General features: G+C 42.1%; 2 protein-coding genes across 6 annotated transcripts; one reads left to right on the top strand and one right to left on the bottom strand.

The window, feature by feature from the left end:
• Positions 1-1,332: 1,332 nt before the first annotated feature.
• LOC116840219 (solute carrier organic anion transporter family member 74D-like) lies at positions 1,333-13,962 on the top strand. 3 transcript variants are annotated; one of them, XM_032806692.1, is made up of 8 exons: positions 1,333-1,357; positions 6,301-7,033; positions 8,350-8,459; positions 9,027-9,469; positions 10,642-11,317; positions 12,166-12,547; positions 12,772-12,873; positions 12,996-13,962. In XM_032806692.1, exons 2-8 carry the CDS (start codon positions 6,700-6,702, stop codon positions 13,115-13,117), a joined length of 2,169 nt encoding a protein of 722 aa, XP_032662583.1. In that variant the 5' UTR covers positions 1,333-1,357; positions 6,301-6,699; the 3' UTR covers positions 13,118-13,962. The 3 variants fall into 3 exon arrangements, with proteins under 3 accessions (XP_032662583.1, XP_032662582.1, XP_032662580.1); XM_032806691.1 differs by lacking the exon at positions 1,333-1,357 and adding an exon at positions 5,332-5,611; XM_032806689.1 differs by lacking the exon at positions 1,333-1,357 and adding an exon at positions 5,641-5,861.
• A 302-nt stretch (positions 13,963-14,264) lies between these two features.
• LOC116840218 (solute carrier organic anion transporter family member 74D-like) lies at positions 14,265-22,106 on the bottom strand. Of its 3 annotated transcripts, none has more exons than XM_032806687.1 (10): positions 21,885-22,106; positions 21,153-21,450; positions 20,833-21,042; positions 20,223-20,481; positions 19,367-19,508; positions 18,913-19,279; positions 18,283-18,472; positions 17,414-17,669; positions 16,769-17,198; positions 14,265-16,477 (listed from the first exon to the last, which is right to left on the bottom strand). In XM_032806687.1, the coding sequence occupies exons 2-10, from the start codon at positions 21,409-21,411 to the stop codon at positions 15,510-15,512; spliced, it is 3,081 nt and encodes a 1,026-aa protein (XP_032662578.1). In that variant the 5' UTR covers positions 21,412-21,450; positions 21,885-22,106; the 3' UTR covers positions 14,265-15,509. The 3 variants fall into 3 exon arrangements, with proteins under 3 accessions (XP_032662578.1, XP_032662577.1, XP_032662579.1); XM_032806686.1 differs by having other exon boundaries at positions 21,153-21,432; XM_032806688.1 differs by having other exon boundaries at positions 18,988-19,279; positions 21,153-21,432; positions 21,885-22,105.
• Between the last annotated feature and the right edge of the window lie 2,819 nt (positions 22,107-24,925).

The raw sequence follows: 24,925 nt of genomic DNA, 5'->3' as shown, positions 1-24,925 counted from the left end.
TCGGGACACCATTGGAGGATGCGCTCCGGCGTTTGCGATTAAGCGTACCGCCTTGTTACACCGCGAATCGAGAGGAATCAGCCCCGCGAGCTGGTCAACGACGTCCGCGCGCCGCCGAGGATGAGGGCGAGGATGATTGCGGGATGTCATCAGGATTCGCCGGTGACATCAGGATTCGCGAAGGATTCTTGGGCCGCGGATTCTTCCTGTCGCGCGACTGGAGTGATCTGTCGCGAGGAACGAGCGCGTTCGAATTTTTTCGAAGAACCTTTCGGCCACGTCTTCTCACTCGTACTGTACTCGCACATACGCACAAGCGCCGTTCGCGTGTGCGCAGATTTTTTACAAGTAAAGTATCGATACTGCCGGAATAAGATTTTGCAATCCGCGCGCCTTTTTCAGCCTCGTCAGGACCGTCATCGCTGTTCACGGCTGACGTATTGAGATGTCCTCAAAACGCACTCAGCTCGGGCGTTGGACAAGCAAATGTAATAAGCGCGAATTCTTATTATTAATAAGAACATTGACCACGCAGAGAGCGAACGAGAGCGGTCGTGTCTGCGCGCCGCTCGGCCGGTATCAGGAAGTTTTGCTGTTGTGTGTACACGGTTGCATTGTGCATGACCCTGACCCATCTTTCATATAGACCTCATCAACGTCTTCTAAGTCGAGGTACAGTCCGATCTAGACTAGCAGCGAGACTGGCCGCTAAAGAGGGACAGAAGCGTGTGATGTGGACGACCGGAAGCAATCGGTTTACTCACCCTCCACCACTTCGGGACTTAAGGAACGCGTCGCTTTTATTATCGATCATCTTGGAGATGCAATCCGCCACCTTCTCCTCCGAATGGCACACATGTGCATTCGCACACACGCGATGTGCAAATGCGACGTCGAGCGATGTCCGACAGTGGTATTTCCTTCTTTCTTTCTTTCGTTCTGTTTCCTTTTCTACTCCGTAAAAATCGATCGACGCGTGGCGATATACTGATACAAGCTGACGACATGAAGAACTAATCGCGGGAACGAAATAAGCACGACTGCGCGCACGCGCGAGAGAGACAGAGAGAGAGAGAGAAAAAGTAAGATTGGCCATTAGCTCTGCCATAATAATAACGATTCTAATTCAGCTCGTCCGGCATACCTTCCTTCTGCTGCGTAATTTACAAACGTAAGTGGGTTGTGCCGTTTAGAACGTCCAACGAAATTCGTCTATGCGCCGGTGGAGTAGTCTTGTTCTCTCTCTCCTCGCGAGATAACTCGCGCCGGTCATAGTCAAGTGCGAGGAATTGCGACAGATGGAGGAAAGTTAATTCGTAATAACGATATTAAATCTGTCGCGAGGACGCGTGCCGTGGTGAGCAAGTGAATTGTTTAATAGATCGCAAGGTAGTGTTCGCGAATCAGAGAGCAGTCCCTTGTTGTAAAGTCGCATGTATGTGTGTTGCTCGTATGTAAGATTAATATCGTATCTCCCGCACGCGGACGGAATTTTGTGCAAAAATTACTGTGGAATTTTGCATACCGAGCAACAAGTCGACATTAATTGGTCCGCAGTAATTAATCGTTCCTCCATTTTTCACATGTACCGATTACATTTCAGGAACTGAAATGTGCTATTAAAAAAATTCCTGTTCCTGACGAAATCTGTTATGTTTGTCATCAAGAAAAATCTTTCATCGACAATCTATTTCTGCATTACTAAAAACATAAGAAAATTGAGAAGAATTTATGTGAAGAAAAAAACTATAATATTCTTTTTCTATGCTTTTATTTCATCTTTGAGCTCTTTTCCATCTTTGGATTTAATTCTTAACTTTTTCTATTCTTTTTCATCTTTCTTATTTTCTCACCTAATTGTTTTGCAAGTCATTTGCTTGTTTAATGAAATACATTCTAACAAAAATTACTCTTTATCTGAACTGTGCATTCGAAAATATACTTTACAAATGAATTATGCAAGTAGTAACATCGTGAGTGAGAGAATCATCGTTATTATTGAAATAAATTATTTGTCAAGCTTATCTCGGGGTGATGTTTGAATTCATGTAGTTTTGATATTCGCAAATGATACGAGGAACACAAGTACGTCGAATGGAAAAGTATATATTTATCAGCTTTGAGCTGACGAGATAATCGATCGTGATTGATGTTATAATAGCCCATTGGATATCAAGGCGTTTCGTGGAAACGTTTCTTCAGTCTCACCGCGTCGATCCAAAAAGGCGACAGTCTCCGAATGATATACAGGTTTCCACAGGTCGCGTATCTCGCCGAGAAATCGAGCAAATATAGAGAGAGCGCCTTTATAAATCATAGTGGATTATATTCATTTTTTTTTCGCGAATACACAAGGCGTTTTGCCGATTCAGAATCTGGACAACGTCACGCGCGTCTGGGCGTTGTAAATCTGACGGGCTGCAACGATGGCAAGTGCAAAGAACTTAATGGACTTTATGTCACAAGCTCGGTGCGATACTGTTCCTACAATTAAACAGTATTTGACGGCGATGCACGTAATGTCTCAACAATCACGCTGTGATTGAAGACGGGTACTTCCACGTGAAGCAACCGGAGGAGAACGTTTCCATCGTTGTGGCGATAATCGCGGGAACCACGGATGAAGATCTCTCCAATTGACACTTATCCTATGGTTGAAAATCTAATTCTCCGTGCGAATATCCGGCGTTATTCGTAGACGAAGGCGAGAAGACTAAAGATAAGCTTACCGCGACAGTGGATTTTAATAGACTGACGAATTGATACCGGCTATTTGCGAAACTTCATACAAAACGGGAAGATCGAAGATTCCGAGAAATTTGTGCACGCAACGTAGTGTATTTATGATGCTCTTATCGCAGATGTAAATTTTCATTCGTCTCGGCAGGTTTGCGAGCAAACAGTAGCGGGAAGGAATTTCTTGCAAATCACGGCGAGTGTCAGCCCGGGAAACGCAATGATCTGTTCGGCAATTGATCGACTATTTGGCAGCTTAGTTTCGCATCTCAATAATTATCCACTCCCGAAAAGCTTTCCTCTTCTCGCCCTTCCGCTTCTCGGACTCTTCATCCTGCAAATATTGATGAGATTTCCGAGCGTGTCGTGTGTGTTTTCAGGCCTCAGTAAGACGTGAGATTCTAAGTACAGATTCTAAGTTTGGATAGTCATTTGGGCACACAAATGCATTATCGCATGCAGATTTTAAAGCCCGTCGTGATAACAACAGTTGAATCAATCGTCATCTCGCGGTATCGTTCGTTACGTTCGTCCGCGCGCATGTGATAAAGAGAGGAAGGAGGAGGAGAAGTAAAGCCAGCTATTTATTTAAGGTATTTATTCGAGATTATTTCGAAAAACAAGAATGAGTGCAGGCGCTTTTTTAAAGCCTACCCTCGTATCATAATACTATCATACTTTAAACGAACCAACGGCATTGGGCAGAAGGAAAAGAGTGACGCTAAACATTCCCGCGTTCAAGGTCCCGAAATTACCGTCTGGCCTGTAATCCAAGAGCGTTTTGCGGAAAAGCAGCGCAATCGGAGCGAGTGACGCGACGTCGCGAATTTGACCGCGCGGCTGCTGCCCAAACGCTCGAATAAGCTCGACTCGTGTATGCGTGTGTGTATCTTGCGGATATAAAAATTAACCTCCGGCAATTACCCGTCAGCTATTAGCGACATAGCTGTTTGATGTGTGCCATTAGCAATGCGCGGGAATAGACGGAAGAGTTCGCCGAGCGGCTATGTGCGCGCGCGCGCGCGCGTGTGTACATCACGTCGGCTCTATTAAATCATAATGGGTCCACAATGTGAGCTTCTGCTCCCGGAGGTTGACTAGAAACGAGCTTAGACAACACCGTGCTGAAAGCCAAAACCTCGTCGTAGTCTATGCGTTGCGAACAGAACCCTGAGTAGGGATGCCCCGTTTCTCCAATAACGCGGGAATCGCGAGGGCAGAGGCACGTTTTCGAAAGATGCTGTTTCCGGGCCGCGTTGTCTTTCATTTCCAACTTCGTTCTTCCTGCCGATCGGGAACCGAGCGTTTTAAGGTAACCGGCATTATTAAGGTAAACGCACCAACGCAAGCTCCAAGAGACGGAATTTCAATCTCTCTTTCTAACGATTTTATTTTATGTTTGAAATGACGATAAATAGTAGACTACGAAATTCGTAAAAAACTCCTACTTCTCGGCTATTTGTGCATGGAGAAAGTGTTGCAGTAGAAATTACATTAAAATTACATTTCTTTTTACAATGTTTCTGTAAAGTTGGACTATATTGAAATTGTAGCATTATTATAGGAATAGTGAATATTGGGCGATCTACCAAATATATAATGTGAAAAGCAATCATTATAAAACAAAATAAAAATAAATTGAACAATCAAATGTACATGACGTTTTTTAACAAAATATACAGTAATTTTGGTAATACAATTCTGTAGGATCCAAGATGACCAAAATTTTGTTGCAATTTTTACTACAATATTTTGCTTATGTAAACTAGAACATCACAAGGTTCCAAAAATACCAACAGTCCGCACACGTACTTATTACATATACCTACATACACCTATTTATTGTTTTGATCTTTTTAAATACGAACATTTAAATTTTTAATATAATATATATATATATATATATATATATATATATATATATAAGGAATATATATATTTACATAATTTTATGTAATAACACACACACACACACACACACACACACACACATATATATATATATATATATATATATATTCTATGTTGAAAGTTAAAATATTCGGTTTTAAAGAGCAAAAATAAGATTGTCCAGATAGATATCGGGGAATTGGAGTTTTAACCTAACTAAAACCGTATAAAAATTAATTGAACTCGCGATAGCAAGCGATATAAATCGTTAACGCAGTTTGGTTTTTTAACGTGACAAGTAGCTATGATGTAGACGATAACTGGCAGCTTGAGAACAAGTAATCTTTTTTCAAGGAAAAAGAGAGAGAGAAATGTGTTTGGGTATCCACTTATCGGTATCGCCACCGGTATCATCTAGGTTGCACCATCAAATATATCACATGTACATCATGTACATCGTAAATTACTCGCGAGCACGCAAGGATCTTCTGCGCAAACTTCGCTTTCGATTCTGACGGAGTCATGGACATCATTAATTCAATAATAATCCACAGCTAATGACGACGAGATCGCGGGAGATGGAGGAGACGATATCACGACTCGACCGGCTGACTCCGCGAACGCCCAGCTTCTCAACGGGGCACGGGGTGTATCCTCCGAGCGTTTACCCCGTTAATTACTCGTTTTTTTCTACGTAGAAGAGTCAAGCGTAAGAGAATCCCTACTCCTGTCATTTAGTGCAGGTGCGGGTTATCAGACGCAGACGAATCGAGCTGACGACGCTCGTGCACGACGAGGACGGCTAGTTCCTAGTCGTAGAGGGAGGCACGAAAGAATCGAGATCGGTTAGGAGGGAAAAGAAAAGAGGGGTGGTCACAAAGAAAGAGAGAGAGAGATATCGGGGGGTGGGGGAATAGGTTGATCGCAGGAGACAGAATTTACCCGCTTGATAACGACACGGTGGACCGTAGGTGAGGTAGCGTAGGTATGTGTAAGGGGACCTACCATTGCGGATCTGTCTCATACGATCGGTTCCTCGAGGCGGAAGGTGGGGATCCTCTGCAGGCATCGAATACGGCCTGCTCTCTGTGTTGCGCTTCGGCACCTCAGTTGCGGAAGAATACCCCTCGTTTTCGGACGCGAATCTATATTTCGTGAGGAACCCACGTTGCCTAGTCGTCGCGATCGCACGAGGAGTCGTTCCACTTGATCCGGGTCTGTCTCCTGAAGCAACGGTAGGTGTGGTGGGCCGCGTCTCGTGTCGATTGCTCGCATTGTCAATCGCGCTCTTTCCTTCAGCAATCGTCAGCTCAAAATTCGCGCACGGTGGACCATCATCGTCGCGACTCATTTCTCGTCGCGCACGCTACGGCATAGTACTGGCGCTTAGGTTCCCGTCGATTCGTCCACGAAACGACTCGGTCCACAAGACGCACGAATCGTAATCGTCCTGATAAAAACTACGTTGTACTTGCTCGAAACAAAGCCGTGTGTTTCTTTACACTTTCTGTTTGCTCGCAGCAGCAGACAGATTAGCTATTTTTATAGTAAAGCCGTTCAAACATTGTATCTCGATAATACCCGTGGTGTCTCCCCACACAGCCGATAATAACGTTTAACAATTAATCGCCGACCGTTTGTGCAAATATCAAATCGTCTTCGGTTCGATTCAAGGTTCGAACATTCCGTCATCGCCGTCCCCGTCATCGTCGAGCGTCTGCCAGGCCGATAAATCGCCGAGCCGCGCGCACAAGCTACCTCAGTCAACCCCCTGATCTCCCGACGTAGGTGTTGGCTTGACCGAGTCGAAACATGGAGAACACGTGACCGTGACAGAGTGACGGGACACGCGGTACTAGAAGAAGAAAAAGAAGAAGAAGTGATTCCGCGAGTGAGCGCGAGGGCGAAGCCGAACGGAACGGAAAAGCGATGCCAAGGGCTGCGTGGAAGACGAAGTCACATCGTAACCGTGCGATCCGCGATTGAGGTCATTGAGAGGTCCGCTCGAAGTCGCTGCTGCTAGCTTGTCGCTTGCTGGCCGCGGGCAGTCGCGACGACCAGGCCGAGGCGAAAATGAAGAACAACTCGAGCAACTCGAACCACGAGAAGAACGGGCCGGAGAACCTGAAGCTGCTGCAGGTGCCGACCACGCCGCCCACTACACCCTCGTCGCCCACCACGCCGACCAGAGGCGTCGAGGATGTCTTCAGGGAGCTGCCGATCACCGATGACACCGCGTGCGGCATATGGTGCTTCAAGGGCCCGATCTTGCAGCGATTCGCCAACAAGAAGGCGTACGTGTTCCTTTACGGTGTTCTCGGCTGCATATTCTCCGCCAGTTACGCCTACTTCAACGGCACCATCACCACCATCGAGAAGAGATTCAAAATACCCTCCAAGACGACGGGTAAGTGCGATACGCGTGTCTCGTTGCTTCAATCTATTGTATGCAGTGCTATGTACGGTAACGCGTGAGATAAATCGGTCGCAGTTATGCCAGAACGACCCAATCCACGTGAGGCACGCTCCGAGAAAAATGAAAATGAAAATTTGATACTTTAAAAAGTACAGATGGCACTGAGGTTCCTTGGAATTGCTCAAGGAGCCAAACATGACCAATTTTTTTCTTTCCAACGATATTCACTGACAAGCTGAACTCTTAAAAAAGACGAAGCTAGTAGAAAATGGCACTAGTAGAAGGTAAAAATGTTTTTTTATTTATTTTAGGTACCAATAAGGCTTGGATCTTTTTAGTCTTACATAGAAAGACATGTGAACTTTACTCATTGGTAAACAAAAACTGAAAAATTATAATTTTGTAGATTGAATCATTCTTGCATAACTGTGGCCAATTCACCTACTAGAAGAGTCGAATGAATTCAGCTAGAGGAGCCAATAAGTTTCTGCATCTTCATCGCGATGCTACTATTGTCCATTGATTGCAACGACTTAACATTAGAATTTCCAAAAGAGCCTACATGACTCGTCTGTAATTTCTTACAAAAATTATTTCAAGTTATAACGGTGCATTTTACATTCTCAATTGATGCGTCAAATGAAATTAAAAAATCAAAGTAGACACTTCTTTCCTCACACTACGTATTTTTTCATAAAACCTAACATTTTGACCGTTCTGACAGAAATAGGCTTTAGTTAATAATGATTTTTAACGTTACTATTATTTTCAAAAACATTTTTTTATAATTCCTCTTGACAACGGTCTCAAAATATACTCATCACAAATTTGAGAAATATTCGTTATCATGTGCTGGAAAGAAAGGAGAATGTATTTTCTTTACAAGAATATCATAAGAATTCATCGAAGAAAAAATTGGCTCGACTCTATGCGGCAAGTAAATAAAACTTTCTTTCAACTTGATATTCTGGATTGGAACGCTCAACTTACCAAGATTCAGAATGTACTTTGCATAATTCTGATGGGCTTATGATGAACACGCGATAGATTTGCGGATATGTAAACTTACGGGACACTAGAAACAAGTAACATTTACTTCGGTGCAGTGTGTGCGCTCTTCTGCGCGCGCTGTGACGAGATTCGAAACTTCAAAAGCGGCCTGCTTGTGTGACGACGACACGTGGACGTGGTCGTTAAACGAACCGTTACGTCACGTGGATCGCGTAATCGACGTTATAATTTACGCGTAATATAATACCGTCCCTGTCCACATACGAACAGCCGTTTACGCGCTCTTTCTCGTACAGGTCTCATCACAGTGGGTAACGACATCTCGCAGCTTTTCGTATCCGTCGTTCTGTCGTATTACGCAGCAAGGGGTCACAGGCCTCGATGGATCGCATTCGGTATCTACACCGTAAGTTTCGCCCGCACGTATCTCCGGATATCGATATACGTATACGATAGGCGATTAGTGCGACGGTGCACACGTCGCATGCGATATAACGTTAGCGGCATACCTTTCAATCGCGTCGGCAAGAAATGAAATCAGCTGTCGGCACACGCCCCGAGGAACTAGTCGGGAGACGTCATACCTCACCGGTTGGTCGGCTCTTAATTAAATTAGGAAGCGTTGGAACCGTAGCTACGCTCATTCATGCCTCTTACCATCGTACTCTCGCCGTCGTATGCTTAGCTAAGCGCTCCATTCTTCGAATAGCAAAGAGGCGCTTGCGGAGCGCTATACATCGAGCTGATAGCTGATCGCAGTTCGTATTTCGAGAAACGAATAACGGCAAAGAGATGAGAATAACGAAGTTAAAGATCGGTAAAACCTATTACATGGAGACGTGTGATTTCGAGTAATTCTTCTCAGAGCTCTCTCTCTCTCTCTCTCTCTCTCTCTCTCTCTTTCGCGCGCGCGGTTTAAACGCAAAATCGTTCGCGAACGTCGCCGAGCTTACGCTATTGTTCATCTTGCCAGGTTGTGCTCTTCTGTTGCCTAACAATGCTGCCGCATTTTCTCTACGGACCCGGTGAGGATGCTTTGTCGTTAACCAAAGAATACGGAGGTAAACCCCAGAACACGCTAAATATGAGCGTGATTCCCGACAAACACCGGAAATTCCTCTGCCTGACTAAGGAAACTCGCGGGAACGATTGCGAGGTCGACGATGTGAACTTCGCACCTCAGGTGCTGCTCTTTATAGCTCAGTTAGTGTCCGGGGTGGGTGGTTCGCTTTATTACACTCTTGGGGTGTCGTACATGGACGACAACATACAGAAGTCGAAGACGCCGGCGTTGATCAGCTTTTCCTACTTCCTGCGCATGCTGGGACCCGCCATTGGCTATGGACTGGCCTCGTTCGCCTTAAAGTTCTACATCAGCCCGACTTTGACTCCTACCATCACGACGCAAGACCCGAGGTACGTGGCGCCGACTGTTTGATTGAATCGTGTCGCAATTGAACGGCCGTTTTATGATAAAATGCTTATCATCGATAAATCTCGTGTTGTTTAGTATGCTAAGATCTCGTTTTGGTCGAAGGAAACAGAATTTCTGGTTCTTATGAACCAAATTTGATTCTAAATGTTAGAAATTCTGTTTCCTCTTCAAACATATTGCTCCAAGAAATATAATCTCTTCCTCAGCAGAACCCTATCATTATTTGACCTCAAGAGAATTCTTCTGAAAGCAAAAAGAAAATATTCTCATGCCCAAAAAGAGCTCTAGTCAGTTTCCTGCAATTCCAAGCGTAATACTAAGCGAAAATTACTAGAAAAGTATTCCTCTTCTAATGAAGTGGCCTGTTAATTGTAAACATGGTAGATATTGTTCTAGCCATTTTTTTTTTTTGAGTTAAGAGAAATATGTTGATTTGAAGCGGAATGTCTTCTTGCTAAAAGAAATTTCTGTTAAAAACAAGACTTGTACTGTACACGCAAAAACTAGCTTCCAGAGTAGAAAGTAGCGGTAAAACCGATAAAATCGATTAAAAAACAGCTGTGGCAGATTATATGTGTCACTAAAATAGGGATAGCTAATGTCGATACTACCGAAGCTAAATTTATTCGCTGTTAAACTTAGGCGTTACAGCAAGAAATATTAGCTACTAAAAATAAATGACTGTAACAAATGATTGTAGCTGTGCGGCAAACTTCTTTAATATAAGCATATGATAAGAAATTTAGGAATTTAGGAAACTGCCATTTTCTTAGCTACTTAAAATAATGTGCATTTTTAATGTCACCTAATATATTTGTATTTCATAGCAAATACATTTTAGCTGTCATAGTCAATTCTTAACAGTGACAGCTAAACGATTAGCCTTTTGACTAAGTTTGAGTCAGCTACCGCGGTATAGCTAATATTACTATAAGTTATTTTTATTAGCTGATATTACTATAAGTTATTTTTTTGTGTGTAGATGAAATGCGAAATCCTTCTAACTTTGGAAATATGATGCTTAGAATATTTTCCTTTTAGTTTTAAGAGAAATCTCTTGAGGCCGTATGTAACAGAATTCCACTAAGAATGAAATCATATACATATTTTTTGGGGTGTAACACGACAACCTAATGTAACTTTAATATTTCAGGTGGTTAGGTGCTTGGTGGATGGGATGGATCATTCTAGCCATCCTACTCTTCATTTTCGCGAGCGTGATCGCTCTTTTCCCGAAAACCCTGCCGAGGGCAGCCGCACGCAAAGTCCTGGCTTTGGAGCGCAACCGATCCGCTACGAGCATCAAGGGTGAGCAAGAATCGGAGCTACCCGCTTCGATAGGGGATATGCTGAGGACTTTTAAGCGTTTGCTGACCAACACGACTCTGATGTGCAACAATCTGGCGACGGTGTTCTACTTCATGGGCTACATGCCGTACTGGATCTTCATGCCCAAATACATCGAGACTCAGTACAAGCAGTCGGCGTCCGTCTCGTCGCTGATCACTGGCACAGTCGGCCTGGTGTTCAGCGCGTTCGGCATTCTACTGTCCGGCCTGATCATCTCGAAGTACAAGCCCAAAGCCAGATATCTGGCGGGGTGGAACGTTATGATCGGCGTGATATCGATCATGGGAATGATCTCTTACGCTTTCCTCGGCTGCTCGGCAAACGACGATCAGATCGCCATCCAGCCGAGCGGCGCCCTGAAGACTAGACTACCTTGTAACGAGCAGTGCAACTGCGACTATGTCACTTACAACCCGGTGTGCTCCGAGCACGGGCAGACGTTTATATCCGCGTGTCACGCTGGCTGTCGCGGCATGAAGGTTTGATGTCACACTGTACGATTCTTAGGAAAACAGTCTTTGAATGGAGATCTGCTCTTGACCCTTTAACTCCCGACTCTTGGCTCTGAAGGTAACAGCTGCGCCCGTGAAACGCCAATGCAGCGTATTGTATTTATGATTTAGCGTTTATATTCGTGAATAATGAAAAGCTTTTCTTTTAATTCATTTTTCTCATTATTTCGTCTCCCAACACAGCTATGTTACGCTAATATAATTGGAGTTAAAGGGTTAATTGGAGTTAGAAAATTAAGAGAGCGACTGCTATTAAAGAGGCAAAAATTACATGACGAAAATTTTATAGTAAACATTACTTTAGAATTTTGTGGTCGAGAAGTAGATCAATATTCTGCAACAATTGACTATCCTTCTATTTTATACATGTTACTTATAGTATATACTAGATTCTAGATACTGAAATATATTGTTGAAAAATTTTCTAGAATTTTAGCGAAATTTGTTATGTTTTTTAGCAAGATAAGATCTTACTGGCAGTCTATTCCTGCATTACTAGAAACATAGTAAAATTAGAAAGAAATTATATGAAGAAAACTGTCATATATATATTTTCTCCGTGTAAAAGTAAAAATGGAAGAACGGAAATTTTTCCTGCGATTAGATTCCTGCCTTTAGATTCATTTTTTATTCGTCGATAATAACGGAGAAAAGAACGGAATTTTTGCGCGATTACTATTAATTATATCTTCGATTTTTGCTCTCTTTCTGTATGTTTTGTAAAAACCAAAGGCGAGTGTCTCCGTGTTAATAACGCGAGTGTAATAGCATAACAATTTCTTCATACAATTAGACTGATGCCTTTTTCTCCTCAGCTTTTCAGTAACGGCAGCAAAGTTTACACCGACTGCAGCTGCGTAAAGCCGAAACTGTCCCGCTCTCTGACGCACTCATACGCCAACATCACTTCCCTATTCTTCACTGAATCGCCTCTGGATACGACCGAGCCTATCGTGGAAGCTCTGGGCACGGCCGTGCCAGGCTCGTGTCCGGTCGACTGTATGCACAAGTTCTACATCTTCCTGGCGGTGGTGTGCCTTCTGAAGTTTAGTGGAGCGACCGGGAGAGCGTCGAATTTTCTGGTTTCCGTGAGATGCGTGGACGAGAAGGATAAAACCGTCGCCATGGGCTTCGGCTTGACGATAATGAGCCTTTTCGCCTTTATACCGTCACCTATTCTATTTGGATTTATCTTAGGTAAGCTGCTCATTTGTGTACACATGTGGTCAATGACGATCAGATTGCTTAGTGTATTATCAGCAAACAGCGAGGACAAAGTGCTCAATGTCTGCTTGCATCTTTCTCCACTTGCGTATACCGTGACGTGGTTGATTCAAATCGTTATCGAGTATGCGTGTGCAATTAGTTACATTCTCGCTTTCTCTGTTTGGAGATTGATTAACATTTTATCTGTCGCACAGACAAGACCTGCCTTGTATGGGGCAAAACGTGTTCGGGCACGGGTAATTGTTGGCTATACAACGGCGAGACTTTGAGGTATCTGCTGAACTTCACCGCAGCCAGTGAGTACCTCGCAGAATTATTCCGCTCGAGAAATAAAGGAAAAAAAGGAACAAAAGAAAATGAGGGGAACGAATTTCCTAATTGTCCTCATTTGCACGTAACGCCGTCCTTGTCGTTTCAGGTTTCGTAACGATCGGCACGTTATTCGACGTGGGCGTTTGGTATTACGTGAAGGACGTGAAGATTTTCGACGAGGAGATCGAACTGGAGGATATAGCCGAGGAGCCCGGCGAGACGCATTAAAGAATAATTATTGACGTCGAGTAAGTTCACTCGCGCCCCTTCGGGGCGTGCGTTACGCGAAAGGAAACCTCGATCGAGGATCACCAAGGAGGAGCAAACGAAGAGCGCCGCGACGAGCAAGAACCGACAAATAAAGACTTTACAAGTACCTTAAGCATCCCCCTTAGACATTTAAAGCTCGCAGTAACCTAGATACAGTCGATCGCTGGTCAGATCATCCGCGGTACTGGAAGGTACGTGCAATACGACCTTTCCGATCTTTCGTTGATGCCGATCTAATTGTGTGGTCACTTGTTTCTATCGCAAATAGATCAATTTGTCATTAAAGCGACGTATATTTGCTTGATTACGGATTTTTTTTTTTTATAAGCGAACACAAAGACAATCTTAATCGCCGGTTGCGGTACATACGAGGTGTAAGTACACTCTGTACGCACCGCTTGGGACTGTCTATGATGAGAGCAATGATCCACGTTGCCTTAGCGCGAGAGAAAATCATCTATAAAGTCCGATAATTGTACATACGATGGTTACGCACTACTCGAAATAGTAAGTTAGTAAGAAACTATAATTTATCTACTCTCAGAGTGATTATATATACGATGTATTTATCCGTTGTTTGGGCGACGAGTTACCCTCCGCTCGAGATACTTCGTTCTCTTCGGAGCATCGTTTGTGAAGTGGAATTTTAGTCTATATGTATGTAAGACGCGTGTGTCTCGCAGTTACTTTACCTTTCAAGTAAGAAGATGCCACTGTTAGCAGACGGGTAGACAGAGTAATCCACAAAATTACGATATTGTGATGGATTTTAATCGTGTAATAAATTATTAATAGGACAATCATTACGAATAATGTCATTGCACGCATACTTTGTTCTATGAATGCGGGAGGATGCCGTAGAATACGGCTAATGTTTTATTAACTGTGTAACTAAAAATTTGAAATGATTACAGATATATATATATATATATATATATATATATATATATATATATGTGTGTGTGTGTGCGCGTGTGTGTGTGTGTGTGTGCGTGTGTGTGTGTGTAATCTGAAAATTAGAATTCATTTGATAATTAGAATGACGGTTGCACTCAAGATCGTGATATTTTATGATTGACGAAAATTTTGTCACCACGTTAATCCATTTGCTGAGAAAATCATATATATATTCCAAAATTAGTCTCTCCTTCGCAAACGCCGCATATATGTGGTCGAGCAAAATCTACACTGAGAGAAATTATCCGATAAAAAATTAATAAACGGATATTTCGATCGATTTTTATATATCCGATCAGGATATCCGATTAAATTTAATTGGATACTTTCCATTATAATTTTATAAACTGATCAAAGATAAACTGATCAAGAAATTATGAACCGATATTTCTCATTGGATACAAAAATCCATCGATATTTCGATCGGAAATATCCGTTTGTTAGATCTTATCGGATAATTTCTTTTAGCGTACATATAATCTACATATTAACATCCAAAAGAATATAATCTCATTCTTAAGAGGACCTTCTGAACATAAATAGCCTTAAGAGGACATTTTTCTAAAACCAAAAGGAAAATATTCTCAGCACAGTTTCTTTAAAGTTAGAGGAATTTCGTCTTAAAAGACGAAATCTACAATACTTGTCCATAAGACAAGTCTTCCTTGTCGTGTCTCTTATCGCGCAAAACACACTTTGCTTCAAGTAAACATATTTTTTTTTATCCAAAAAAGAAAGTTGGAATAATATCTAATAGATTTCCAACTGACAGTTCACTTCATTAAAAGAAAAATACTCTTTCAATAAAAGCTCTCGCTCAGAAGATGGGATTATTACAAAATAGCACTTTGTAACTAGAATCCTTTTTTTGAGATATTAGAATATTTTCTTTTTGGTTTTGCAAGAATTTCCTTTTGAGACCGATACACAAGAAGATTCCGCTGAGAAGATAAGATAATATTTTTTAGAGAGAATTATTAACGAATATAGAGTATGCACGTGAAGTTGTCTCCTTCCCCCTTTTAGCAAACAAAGTGTTTATTTATTCGTTTCTGAATCGGCCGTGGAGACAAGGTAAAAACGAAAATATAACCAATGTGTTTGAAAGCGTCACTTTGGAAGTATTCATGGCCACTGAAAATAACTCCAACAGGCGCATTCAGCGCGTGCATCGTATATATCAAACGCGACAGTTGGTGCAGATGATGCCGTGTTATGTGACTATTCGAATCGTCGAAATCTCTTATCTCTCACGGCTGTAAATTTATCACTTCAGCGCTTGATGCTCCACACTAATGGAATCATTCCCCTCTCCCACCCCATAAATATTCGCGTAAACGCGAATAGTTACTTGTCATGCATAGTCTATCGCGTCGTGTATGCGATCGTGATTTCAGAGATCGGTGCAATATGTGGGTTTACCTCCCTTAGCGGGACCTTTCGGGCTGGGCGTGTGTTTTCCGGAACGTTGCTCGGTGTTCTTGTCCTGCACATCCGGCGAGCTGCCGGAACCCGCAGGGGATTGCCGTCGAGACGACTGTTTGCTGGGCACCATGGCCACCAGAGGAATGCCAGACACGATCTTGTTCTCCGTTCGAGTCTTCGTATCCTCCGCCGACCTGACCGATAACTGATCTTCGTCTATAGTCTCCTGACTCGCGTTCTGCTCGTATTGATCGATCAGCGACTTCACGTCCGTCGAGTGCGCCGTGTTAGTGTCGGCGGAGTCGCCCTTCCCGTCCGGAAGCGGGTCTACTATCGGTATGCCGACCTCGTTGAAGTCTCCTTGTTTGAACACGTCGCTCTCCTGACCCTTTCTCTGAAACTCGAAGCTGGTGGTCTTCCGCGAGCCGTCCTGGTAGCCATTCTGCTTCCTGTATCTCGCCCTTCGCGGATCTTCATAGTGATCGGGATTGGGAAATCGGCGTATTATGGACGAGTTCTTGGACGAGGAGCTGTCGTCCTCGTGGTTGTAAGTATGATCGTAATCTTTGCTCGAGACACGCTTCCTCGATCTGGGTTCCGTGCTGCTAAGGTCGCTCTCGATGTCGGAGTCGAGTTCCAACGGTGTGTAAGCTACTTGTGGACTCGATCGCTTTTTGCTCTCGTCGCTCGAACTGTAAAGCTCGTCCTCGGAGTCGAGGTTTTGGATCGTCGCTTGCGAATTGCTTTTCGCTGAATGATCCACAACCGACGTTACTCGGCGATCACCCGAACCCAACGGGCCGTACTTCAAAGGTGTATTCTTCTGAGTATTTTCTTCTCCTTTTTTCGACAAATTTTCCTCCGGCATCGTTGTCTCCTGTGACGATATCGATTCCGGTTCAATATCAATTGTCTCTACTTGTGCCGTTGTATTATCTGCATCACATTAGATTATTGCATTACATTAACAATTAGTAATTAATAATTATATGTAATTAGTAAGAATATATAACGTGGCTATAGTAATTCTTTTATGAGTAGAAATTTCAAAATCATCTTAATTTTTTTTTTAAGGAATTACATATGATCTTTCAAACTTAATTTCAAACTTTATTTTTCTGGTTATTTTTTAGATGAAAGTGTTAGAATAAATGTATCGAAAAATGAATAATTCTCGAGATATTTTTTACACGAGATTTTAGTTACTTTATGAGAAGAGATATTTACTATTATTAATCGGTGTCTCCGTTTCTTCAAGTATTTTTGCTTGTTCCACCAGCTCTTGTATCTCGCCGCTTTTCTTGACTTCTCTTTCGACATCTCCGTAGAGCCGTAAATTCTTAGAGAAACACCAAACAATGATTTTGAAAACAAGACTTAATGACAGAAAGAATATTGTCAAGTAGCACAGGTAGCTTCCAAGCTTTTCACCGTCGTGCAAATGGCAAATTATCCTTTGTCTGCCCCAAAGTTGACACGCCTGATACGATACAATCTCGTAAAAAATCTTGCCGGGACCGTTGACGAAAATCGCGATGCATGTCATCCAAAAACCTATGCAGATTGCCTTGTCTTGTTTATAAACAGACCTTATGTTGATCAACAGTTCGCCCACGAAAGTAGAAGCGATTAATGCGTACGACACGGAAGTTCCGAACTAAAAAGGAAAACAGGGCATTTCTCAATGGCGATCGATTCGAGTGTCGATCTGTTAGCTGCGGTGAAATTTTCTAAAATAATGATACTGAATAATTTTCTAAAATATACTGAATAATTTTCTAAAATAATGATACTGAATAATTTTCTAAAATAATGATACTTTGGCAAGATGACATAAAAAGCGGGACAGTCGATAGGAGTCAAGTCAGTCACCTGAAAAAGCATCCAACCGGCTTGGCACTTCGAATCGCACGGGCCTTCTTTCGCTTGGTCATTACCCCACCCTGTCATATATTCTACGCAGCCACAACCACTATAGATCTTTTCGTTGTTGACGTAAATGACTGTGGTGCAGCCGGCGTAGCAAGGATTGTAATACGTGTACGTTCCCAAGCTTTCACAAACCGGCCGAAATTCAGCATCTTTTGAGCAGCGACAATTCTTGTTGCAATATTTCAATAGTCCGATCCTGTACAGAAGCATAATTTAACAAACCGATCTGTTATTCTGTCACCAATGAACCTATCATAACTCTTAGTACATGTATGAATGATTTTATTATCAAACGTATATGATAGAAGCTGTATGACATAAAGTAATGGACATACATTTAACGTTTGTCATTCAACAAAATATCAATTTCTATATATCTCATTTCGTTCTGAAATTTTTTATATACACACTGAGAAATAAATACTTGAAAATTTATTTGTGAAATATAAAGTTTATTTTTGTGAAATCAAGTTTACTTGCATATTATTTTATTTATTTCAAGTATTTTTCAAGTATTCATTTCTGTATTTATTTCAAATATTTTTCTTTTAGCGTATAACATTAATTGCAATACAGTCTCAAATATATTGTCTGCCCTTAAATTATTTGGTACAATATGTTTACGGATTTTACGTAATATAATAGTGTAATCTGCAGTATATTTATTACTTTCTACGAAACTAATTCATGCTAATCGAACGCGATTATCGTCTAAAATTTTTGTCCGCTACTTTATATGCTGTACATTTGTTTTTTACTGTGTATTGCTGTTATATTCGACAATAGGTGTTAGTTCTAAGCAAACTTACGAGCCCTGGTCCATACCGACGATAGGCGGCTTTTCGCAAGTGACGAAGATCAGCAAGATTATGATCATTGTAGAGAAAAGAAGGGCGAAGAAACTATAACCAACGATAAATCTCGCGCGCGGCTTCGCCTTTGCCAGCACTAAGCCACTGATGATTACGATCAGGCCAATCAGAATAGGTTTTGTGATATCTGGAATCAAGTATGTCGAGTGTTGCATTCTTGTATCGTCTTACCCATTTTAAAACATAAAAAGTATATTTCACGCACAACATTCTCAACAATTACCTTTCGTTGAGAGATATTAATTAATTAATTAATTAATTTTATTAATCTTTCTGTTATGTGAATTCATATAGATAACTATTTATCTTGGTAATTTTATATCGACAATTATTTTCACTGTTATATTATTAGGAAAATATGGGTTACCCCTAAATAATGCGAGTTTTCTTGATAAACTTAAGTGATGCAATATTAACCTTACTGTGACTGTTAAAATAAGCATTAACGTCTTATCCCTTTACTTATATCATTTTAGCACTTTCTTTCCAACCACCATAATTTCTAATTGCCGAAAAATCCGCATTATTTATGGGATAATACGATATGTATCTTTTTCAAACAAATACCCCAACATAGATTATCGTCGATTCCCTCTCTTTTACTTATACGTGTTTCGTCAGTGGTATATGGATTGTTCTTACTGGTAATTAGCCTGGATTGTAGAGGATCATTAAATCCAAGAAACATTCCTGTCGGCCTGGCTATATGAAATCTAGACTCTAAGAAGATGTCCTCGTGTGTCATGAAATTCAGAAGCGCCGTGGCGCAGAATACCGTCGCCAGCACGTTGAACATCAAAATCTTATTAGTAATCAACCTTACGAGTGACGGCCCAAAATTCGGGCTACCGGCCTTCTGATAGGTCGTTCGATGAGGTGCTCGATTGTACACCGCAGCCCGATCGAGAAGCGAGGCTGCAGCCTGCTCGACAACCTGAATTGAAATATATTGCAAATGTTGTATCTCTTTTGCAAACTCTTATACGATGCAAAGTAATTGACAGGTTAACTTGTGTTATACCTCTGAAGGGAGTCTTCTGGGGAACCACGAGAGCAACAAGCCAGGCACTATCAATAATACAGAGAGAATTGGAAATCCAAGCCACCACGCGCCGATATGATCCCGATATGATTTCACGACACTGAGATTTTCCGCATCTATCCTGGGCGAGTTGACACGTTAAAGGATAAATATATGTATATTTTGATGTAATTTGTTCTTCTCTAACGTTAGTATACTACTATGCCCAAAAAGTAAGACCAATTTAAAATTTTTTTTTAAATCTTTATTTATTATTCCAAATCTATTTCGTCGCCTTCAAAGTAATCCCCTTCAGACACAATACACTTATGTCAACGTTTTTTCCAATCCTCGAAACAGTTGTTAAAGTCAATTTCCGGAATGGCCTTCAAAGCTTTCTTCGATTCAGCTTGTATCTCTTCAATCGAGTCAAAACGGTGTCCCCGGAGCGGTCTTTTGAGTTTAGGAAATAGCCAGAAGTCACACGGTGCTAAATCAGGTGAATATGGTGGTTGTGGAACGATATGGGTCGAATTTTTAGCGAAATGGTCTCGAAGAACCAATGCAGTGTGAGATGGTGGGTTTATATCTATCACTGCAGTATGGGTTTATATGCATCACATAATACGGTTTCCAACCGTAGGGTTGGAAAAAACGTTGGCATAAGTGTATTGTGTCTGAGAGGGATTACTTTGAAGGCGACGAAATAGATTTGGAATAATAAATAAAGATTTAAAAAAAATTTTTTAAATTGGTCTTACTTTTTGGACACAGTAGTATTTGACTTTTTGTGATTGCGAATTCAGTAGTCATACATTCAGTAGTCAGCTGCTAAGTTTCACGTCCAAACACTCACCGAAGACATCCCCAGCCCAAAAGATATCCGAGAAGAACACCGATAATCCGCACGGCGATGATTACACCGATGAAACCGGTCACGTGTTTTTTCTTTGTGTTGTCGTCCAAATAGGAGATCCCGAGTGCGTAGTAAGCGATATTTGACGCGCCGCTTATAATTAGTACTATAATAAGGGTGACCATGGTGAAGTAACAGGTCTCGTCTTCTTTCATGATAATCTTTGATGCTGCGGAATTACATAATTCTGGGCTGTCGTCTGAAATCCAAGATACGTCGTTGATGCCGGGGAAATTTCTTTTCTCTTCAGTATCATACACGAAAAAGAAATTTGGTTGGATTAATTAGACCAGACGTCTGATGAAATTCGCTGAAGTTTTAACAAAATTCTATTTAACCAGAAATCTTTTTAAATTGAATAAACAATCTAATAACTTCAACCAAAATATCTGGTTCATTCACGATGAGGATTATATTTCACCAAACGTTTGGTTAATTCAATCAAATTTTTTCTTCGTGCACAGTTTACGTAATTTCGATACCAATTCAAGGGAAAAAATGCAATGCTGCAATAAAAGTTATCCCGTATTTTATATTTCGAACATCTGACCTGCGTATAGCGACATGTGAGTGGCATTTAGCGTTTCATCGGTCACGTGAACGCGATGCGTCAAGTGTGGTATTATCAGAACGAAATACGCGACGCTTTCTAAGAGAGTTAAGGCGCCTATCCATGAAGCTCTGTGTATTCTGTCGCCCCAGTACGCTATGATTAATCCGAGGATAAATGGTGTTAAGTCCGCCGTAACGAGGATCCAATCTGGAAAGGGAAAAAAATTTCTTACAGCGTTTTCCTTCTCTTCAAATATTTCCTTAATCATCTCTGTTGATCGGCACAACTGTAGAACACTTTGTGTTCGCAATACGCACTCATTAAATACGGATTAATCAGAAACTTCCGAGCGATCGTGGAGCCTGTCACGTAAAAATAGGCATGGGAGGCGGCTTGCACCACGCCGACCCAACATATTAGTCCCACGAAGAGTTTTCGCGTCGCGAATTTCGCGAGCTTCGGGCATTGCATCTGTCCACAGCCGCAATCGATCGACTGGCTTGGTATCGGATTGGCTGGTCCCGACAAACCTCCTTCTACATCCGACCTCACCACCTCCCGAAGACGGACCGTCATTTCTCCCGAGGTGATATGTCCCTTAATTGAAACGAGATACTACTAAAGTGTTATCATGGATTCGTATGTAAACACGCGGATTTCCATTCTATTGCGTACATATTCAATTGTACATATTCAGTCGTACATATTGATCGCGTTCTGCATCAAGTTTTCATCATCAAGTTTTTCCACTGGAGACAGATCAAGCTGTTATGTGTGATATTCGAGGAAGAAGTGATAAAAAAAACGTGTGAAAACGACACATGTCTGATATAGGTCAGTTTATGTGTCATCATGAGTCATTGTTTTCCTAGAATCGCGGGAGCGTCACAGGTATCTCCGATATCGAATAGAAGCTTTTAAAGTAAGACAGTGAAAAGGGCACAGTGGTGAGTAATCGTTGTTTAATCAACGAATCAAACTATCAACTAATCAAACCAAGACGGAGACTAAGACGGAAGGTACTATTTGTACGTTGCGTTGGCACTTACGTTTATTCAAACTCGCTCCGCGAACTCGAACTTGGCGATGAAAATCGCGTTCGCTGTCTCGTCGTGTCAGTACTATCGTTTCTTCACCGCGCACTCGCGTGGCGGCCACATCCCGAGTAAAATTGCGCTGCTTGAAGATTTTCCTCCGTTCTTCCGGTTCTCTTTGATTCTTTCGTTGCGCAGGAGAAACGTGAGCGTACTACGCGAGCGCACAGGCGCGGTTCGACGACGAATACGCGCGTTATCTTCGCACAGAGATACGTCGGCGAGATATCTCTCGATAAAGTTAGAGTGTAATATGCGAGAGTACCGTGATGGGGATAACATTACCGACGCCTATATCGTGCGTAGGTGCGCGCTGATTCAACATCGCTGTTCGTGTGAGTGCACAAAGGGGATAATCGGAACGTCCGTCTTTTATCTCAGAAGGTATTTGGATTGGAAACATCTGTCAGAAATTTGCCTTAATATCTGCTCAAAATTTGCTGCGACAACAAGTCTAGTCCAACTATTAATAAGCTACATTTGTTTCTAAGTTTAACACCCGCGATTTCATTAGCAAGGGGTTTAATAATTAATTGATTTAACGACACACGCGCGCGTTACGAACTGTGAAAGTTTGCGTGACGTACGTGAGTGAAATTCAAAATTAAACAATATACAGGGTAAGTCGCTTAGCGCTAGATTTTAAAATATTTTTTTGCTTTTATTACATTAGAGAGAGATGCGTGAAGGATAAATATTGTAGTCGGCGAGACATTTATTTCAAGATTATCTTTTCTAATACAACGTTAGAATTTAACGTTAAGAGACTTACCCTGTATATAAATGTATTATACAGGTGATGTATGTTACACAAGTTATCGGGAGGGGCCGTTGACACGCGTAAATCTCATCTCATACCTCAATTGGGTCATTCAGTTCCAGATTGGAGCTCTCGAACGCGCTTAGGAATGACGAATTTCGTATTCGCCGGCATGTGAGCGCAGGTCGAATCGCGAGAGGTCCAATTACGAGGACGCCGGTGAGGCCTAGTCAGCTCTAACGCCGAGGAAGGAGTTAGCAGCCTTAAGCACACTTAAGTCGGCGCCATAAGAAAATGACGAATGCCAATTAGCATATGAAAAGCTCCCCCCGTCGAGGTGGCATCTCCGTTGGACCAGCCATGGACCAGTTCCACAGCGCGCTTGGCAGGGCGATCACGTTTTTGAATATTAAGGGCGGGATTACACCGAGGGCTTAACGCGCGAAATTTAGTCCGGCGAGACCGAAGAACGGGAAAAAAAATCACCCTTAAGACCCTGCACAACGGACACCCGGCGGAGAGAAGCCGATCTCTGAGGTAAGACGGCGAGGAGAAGGACGGAGAGAGAGGGTTGCGCGCGGATCTCCCGGCTTTCCGTCAGCGAAAGTACGCGTCATCATCCCCTTAAACGTCGACAACCTATGGGATTTGGACTCACAGTGACGATCGTTAAAAAGTTCACTCGTCAATGACGACGGTTGCGGTGTGCTTTTAATGCGACCACTCGATGAGGCTGGGTGGTGGTCAGTGTAAGGTGGGGTAAATGAGTGAGCAGGATGATTGTCGGGGGATAGCTTTACTGGCTCTCTTTCTCTCTCTCTCTCTCTCTCTCTCTCTCGTGGTTGAATTATATATATAAATTCAAGTTAAAATATTACAATACCATAATATTTTAACAAAAATATTGATGGCTTAACAAAGTAAAACAAAAAATAATATAGTGTTTTACCAAAATATAATATTTATTGAAGTATCGTTCGATTAATTATTTTTTACATATTGAGCATATATTTAACGCATTTTTTAAACACGCACGAATCATTTATTTTAATCTTTCTATTGAATGTTATATAAATTCAAAGTATTATGTCGCGGCACACGTGAAATTAATATCTGCAGATCATAAATATATAAAATATATAACAAAAGTATATATATATATATATATATATATATATGTATATGTATATATGTATTCGCGTATATCTCTCTCGCACGTGTAGGAGGATGCAAGCTTTCCATTAGCAGAGTAAGTGACCAGCGCTCGCATTTTCTTTGATGTCAGTTAATTTACTAATAACATCGCTTCACGACCACCGTGCGCTCGCCCTCTAAATATTTGTATCGCCAACATATCGACTTGGCCTCATGTAATTAAGCTTCATTATTATTTGACCGCGGCCGGCTGGGAAAAAGTCCTTTCGCAGTAACGACCTATGCTGGTGGAGCGAAATTTCATTTCGCTCAGTTCCGCCGAGGGAACATTCGATCTTCAGTTATCAGTCGAGACCGCGCGCGTAAACGGACATAAAGCGAGCCTCCCTTCGCGGTCTTGAACCAGGATCCAGTCGTTTTACTCAACATTCAGATAATACCCTTACGAACTCCTTTAGAAATCTTTACGTTTTCCCGAGCGAGCGTAATTCAGCACGATTAGTGAGCGACAAAAAATGTATTCTTACACGAGGAGAGATGAAAATCTCGATCGACCTCTCCCGAAAGCGGAATAATGCGGAAGGGTGACGGGAGTACAGAAGGTGGACTAGGGGGTGGAGGCGGGAGGGAGGGGGGAGGAAGGTTCGGCGATCTTAGCAGAGGATTACATAGAATTAAGTCCAAGACGGGGGCGTGCCCCCGTAACACTTAATTTTTCCCTCGATTTTTTAATCTCCCAGTAAATATCGCCCGCCCCCGTCTCCCCCCTTGTGCCCTCGTTGTCGTAGCCACCCTTACTCGCCTTTCGCGTTCTCTTCAAAGGAGAACCCATTTAAAAACCTCATCAATGCTTAAGCCCCCGCGCTACCATAGGAACTAATCCCTCCTATTTTAACGCAAGACGAAGAAGAAGAAAGAGAGAAAGAGCGAGACAGAGAGAAAGAGAGAAGGACAGAAAGCGAGAGGGAGAGAGAGGTAGTAGAGTGCGCGCTTTTAAAAGTAAGACTCCGCCTTTATTAGTAGATACAACAGTTTTATTTCCACCGAAAAAGGCGAGGAAGAGGGAAAAAGGGATCGCGCT

The sequence above is a fragment of the Odontomachus brunneus genome, unplaced genomic scaffold, assembly GCF_010583005.1.
Source record: "Odontomachus brunneus isolate Ranch 3 - 2012 unplaced genomic scaffold, Obru_v1 Obru_scaffold_009, whole genome shotgun sequence".
Lineage (NCBI taxonomy): Eukaryota > Metazoa > Arthropoda > Insecta > Hymenoptera > Formicidae > Odontomachus > Odontomachus brunneus.
This window is presented reverse-complemented; position numbering and strand designations above follow the sequence as displayed.

Coding starts and splice junctions, on each gene's coding strand:
- LOC116840218 (XM_032806687.1), bottom strand. CDS start 21,411: ATGACGGTCCGTCTTCGGGAGGTGGTGAGGTCGGATGTAGAAGGAGGT. Junction 17,199..17,413: donor CCGGTTGGATGCTTTTTCAG/GTGACTGACTTG, acceptor TTTCCTTTTTAG/TTCGGAACTTCCGTGTCGTA. Junction 16,478..16,768: donor GGAGACACCGATTAATAATA/GTAAATATCTCT, acceptor AATGTGATGCAG/ATAATACAACGGCACAAGTA.
- LOC116840219 (XM_032806692.1), top strand. CDS start 6,700: ATGAAGAACAACTCGAGCAACTCGAACCACGAGAAGAACGGGCCGGAG. Junction 7,034..8,349: donor AATACCCTCCAAGACGACGG/GTAAGTGCGATA, acceptor TTTCTCGTACAG/GTCTCATCACAGTGGGTAAC. Junction 8,460..9,026: donor TCGCATTCGGTATCTACACC/GTAAGTTTCGCC, acceptor TCATCTTGCCAG/GTTGTGCTCTTCTGTTGCCT.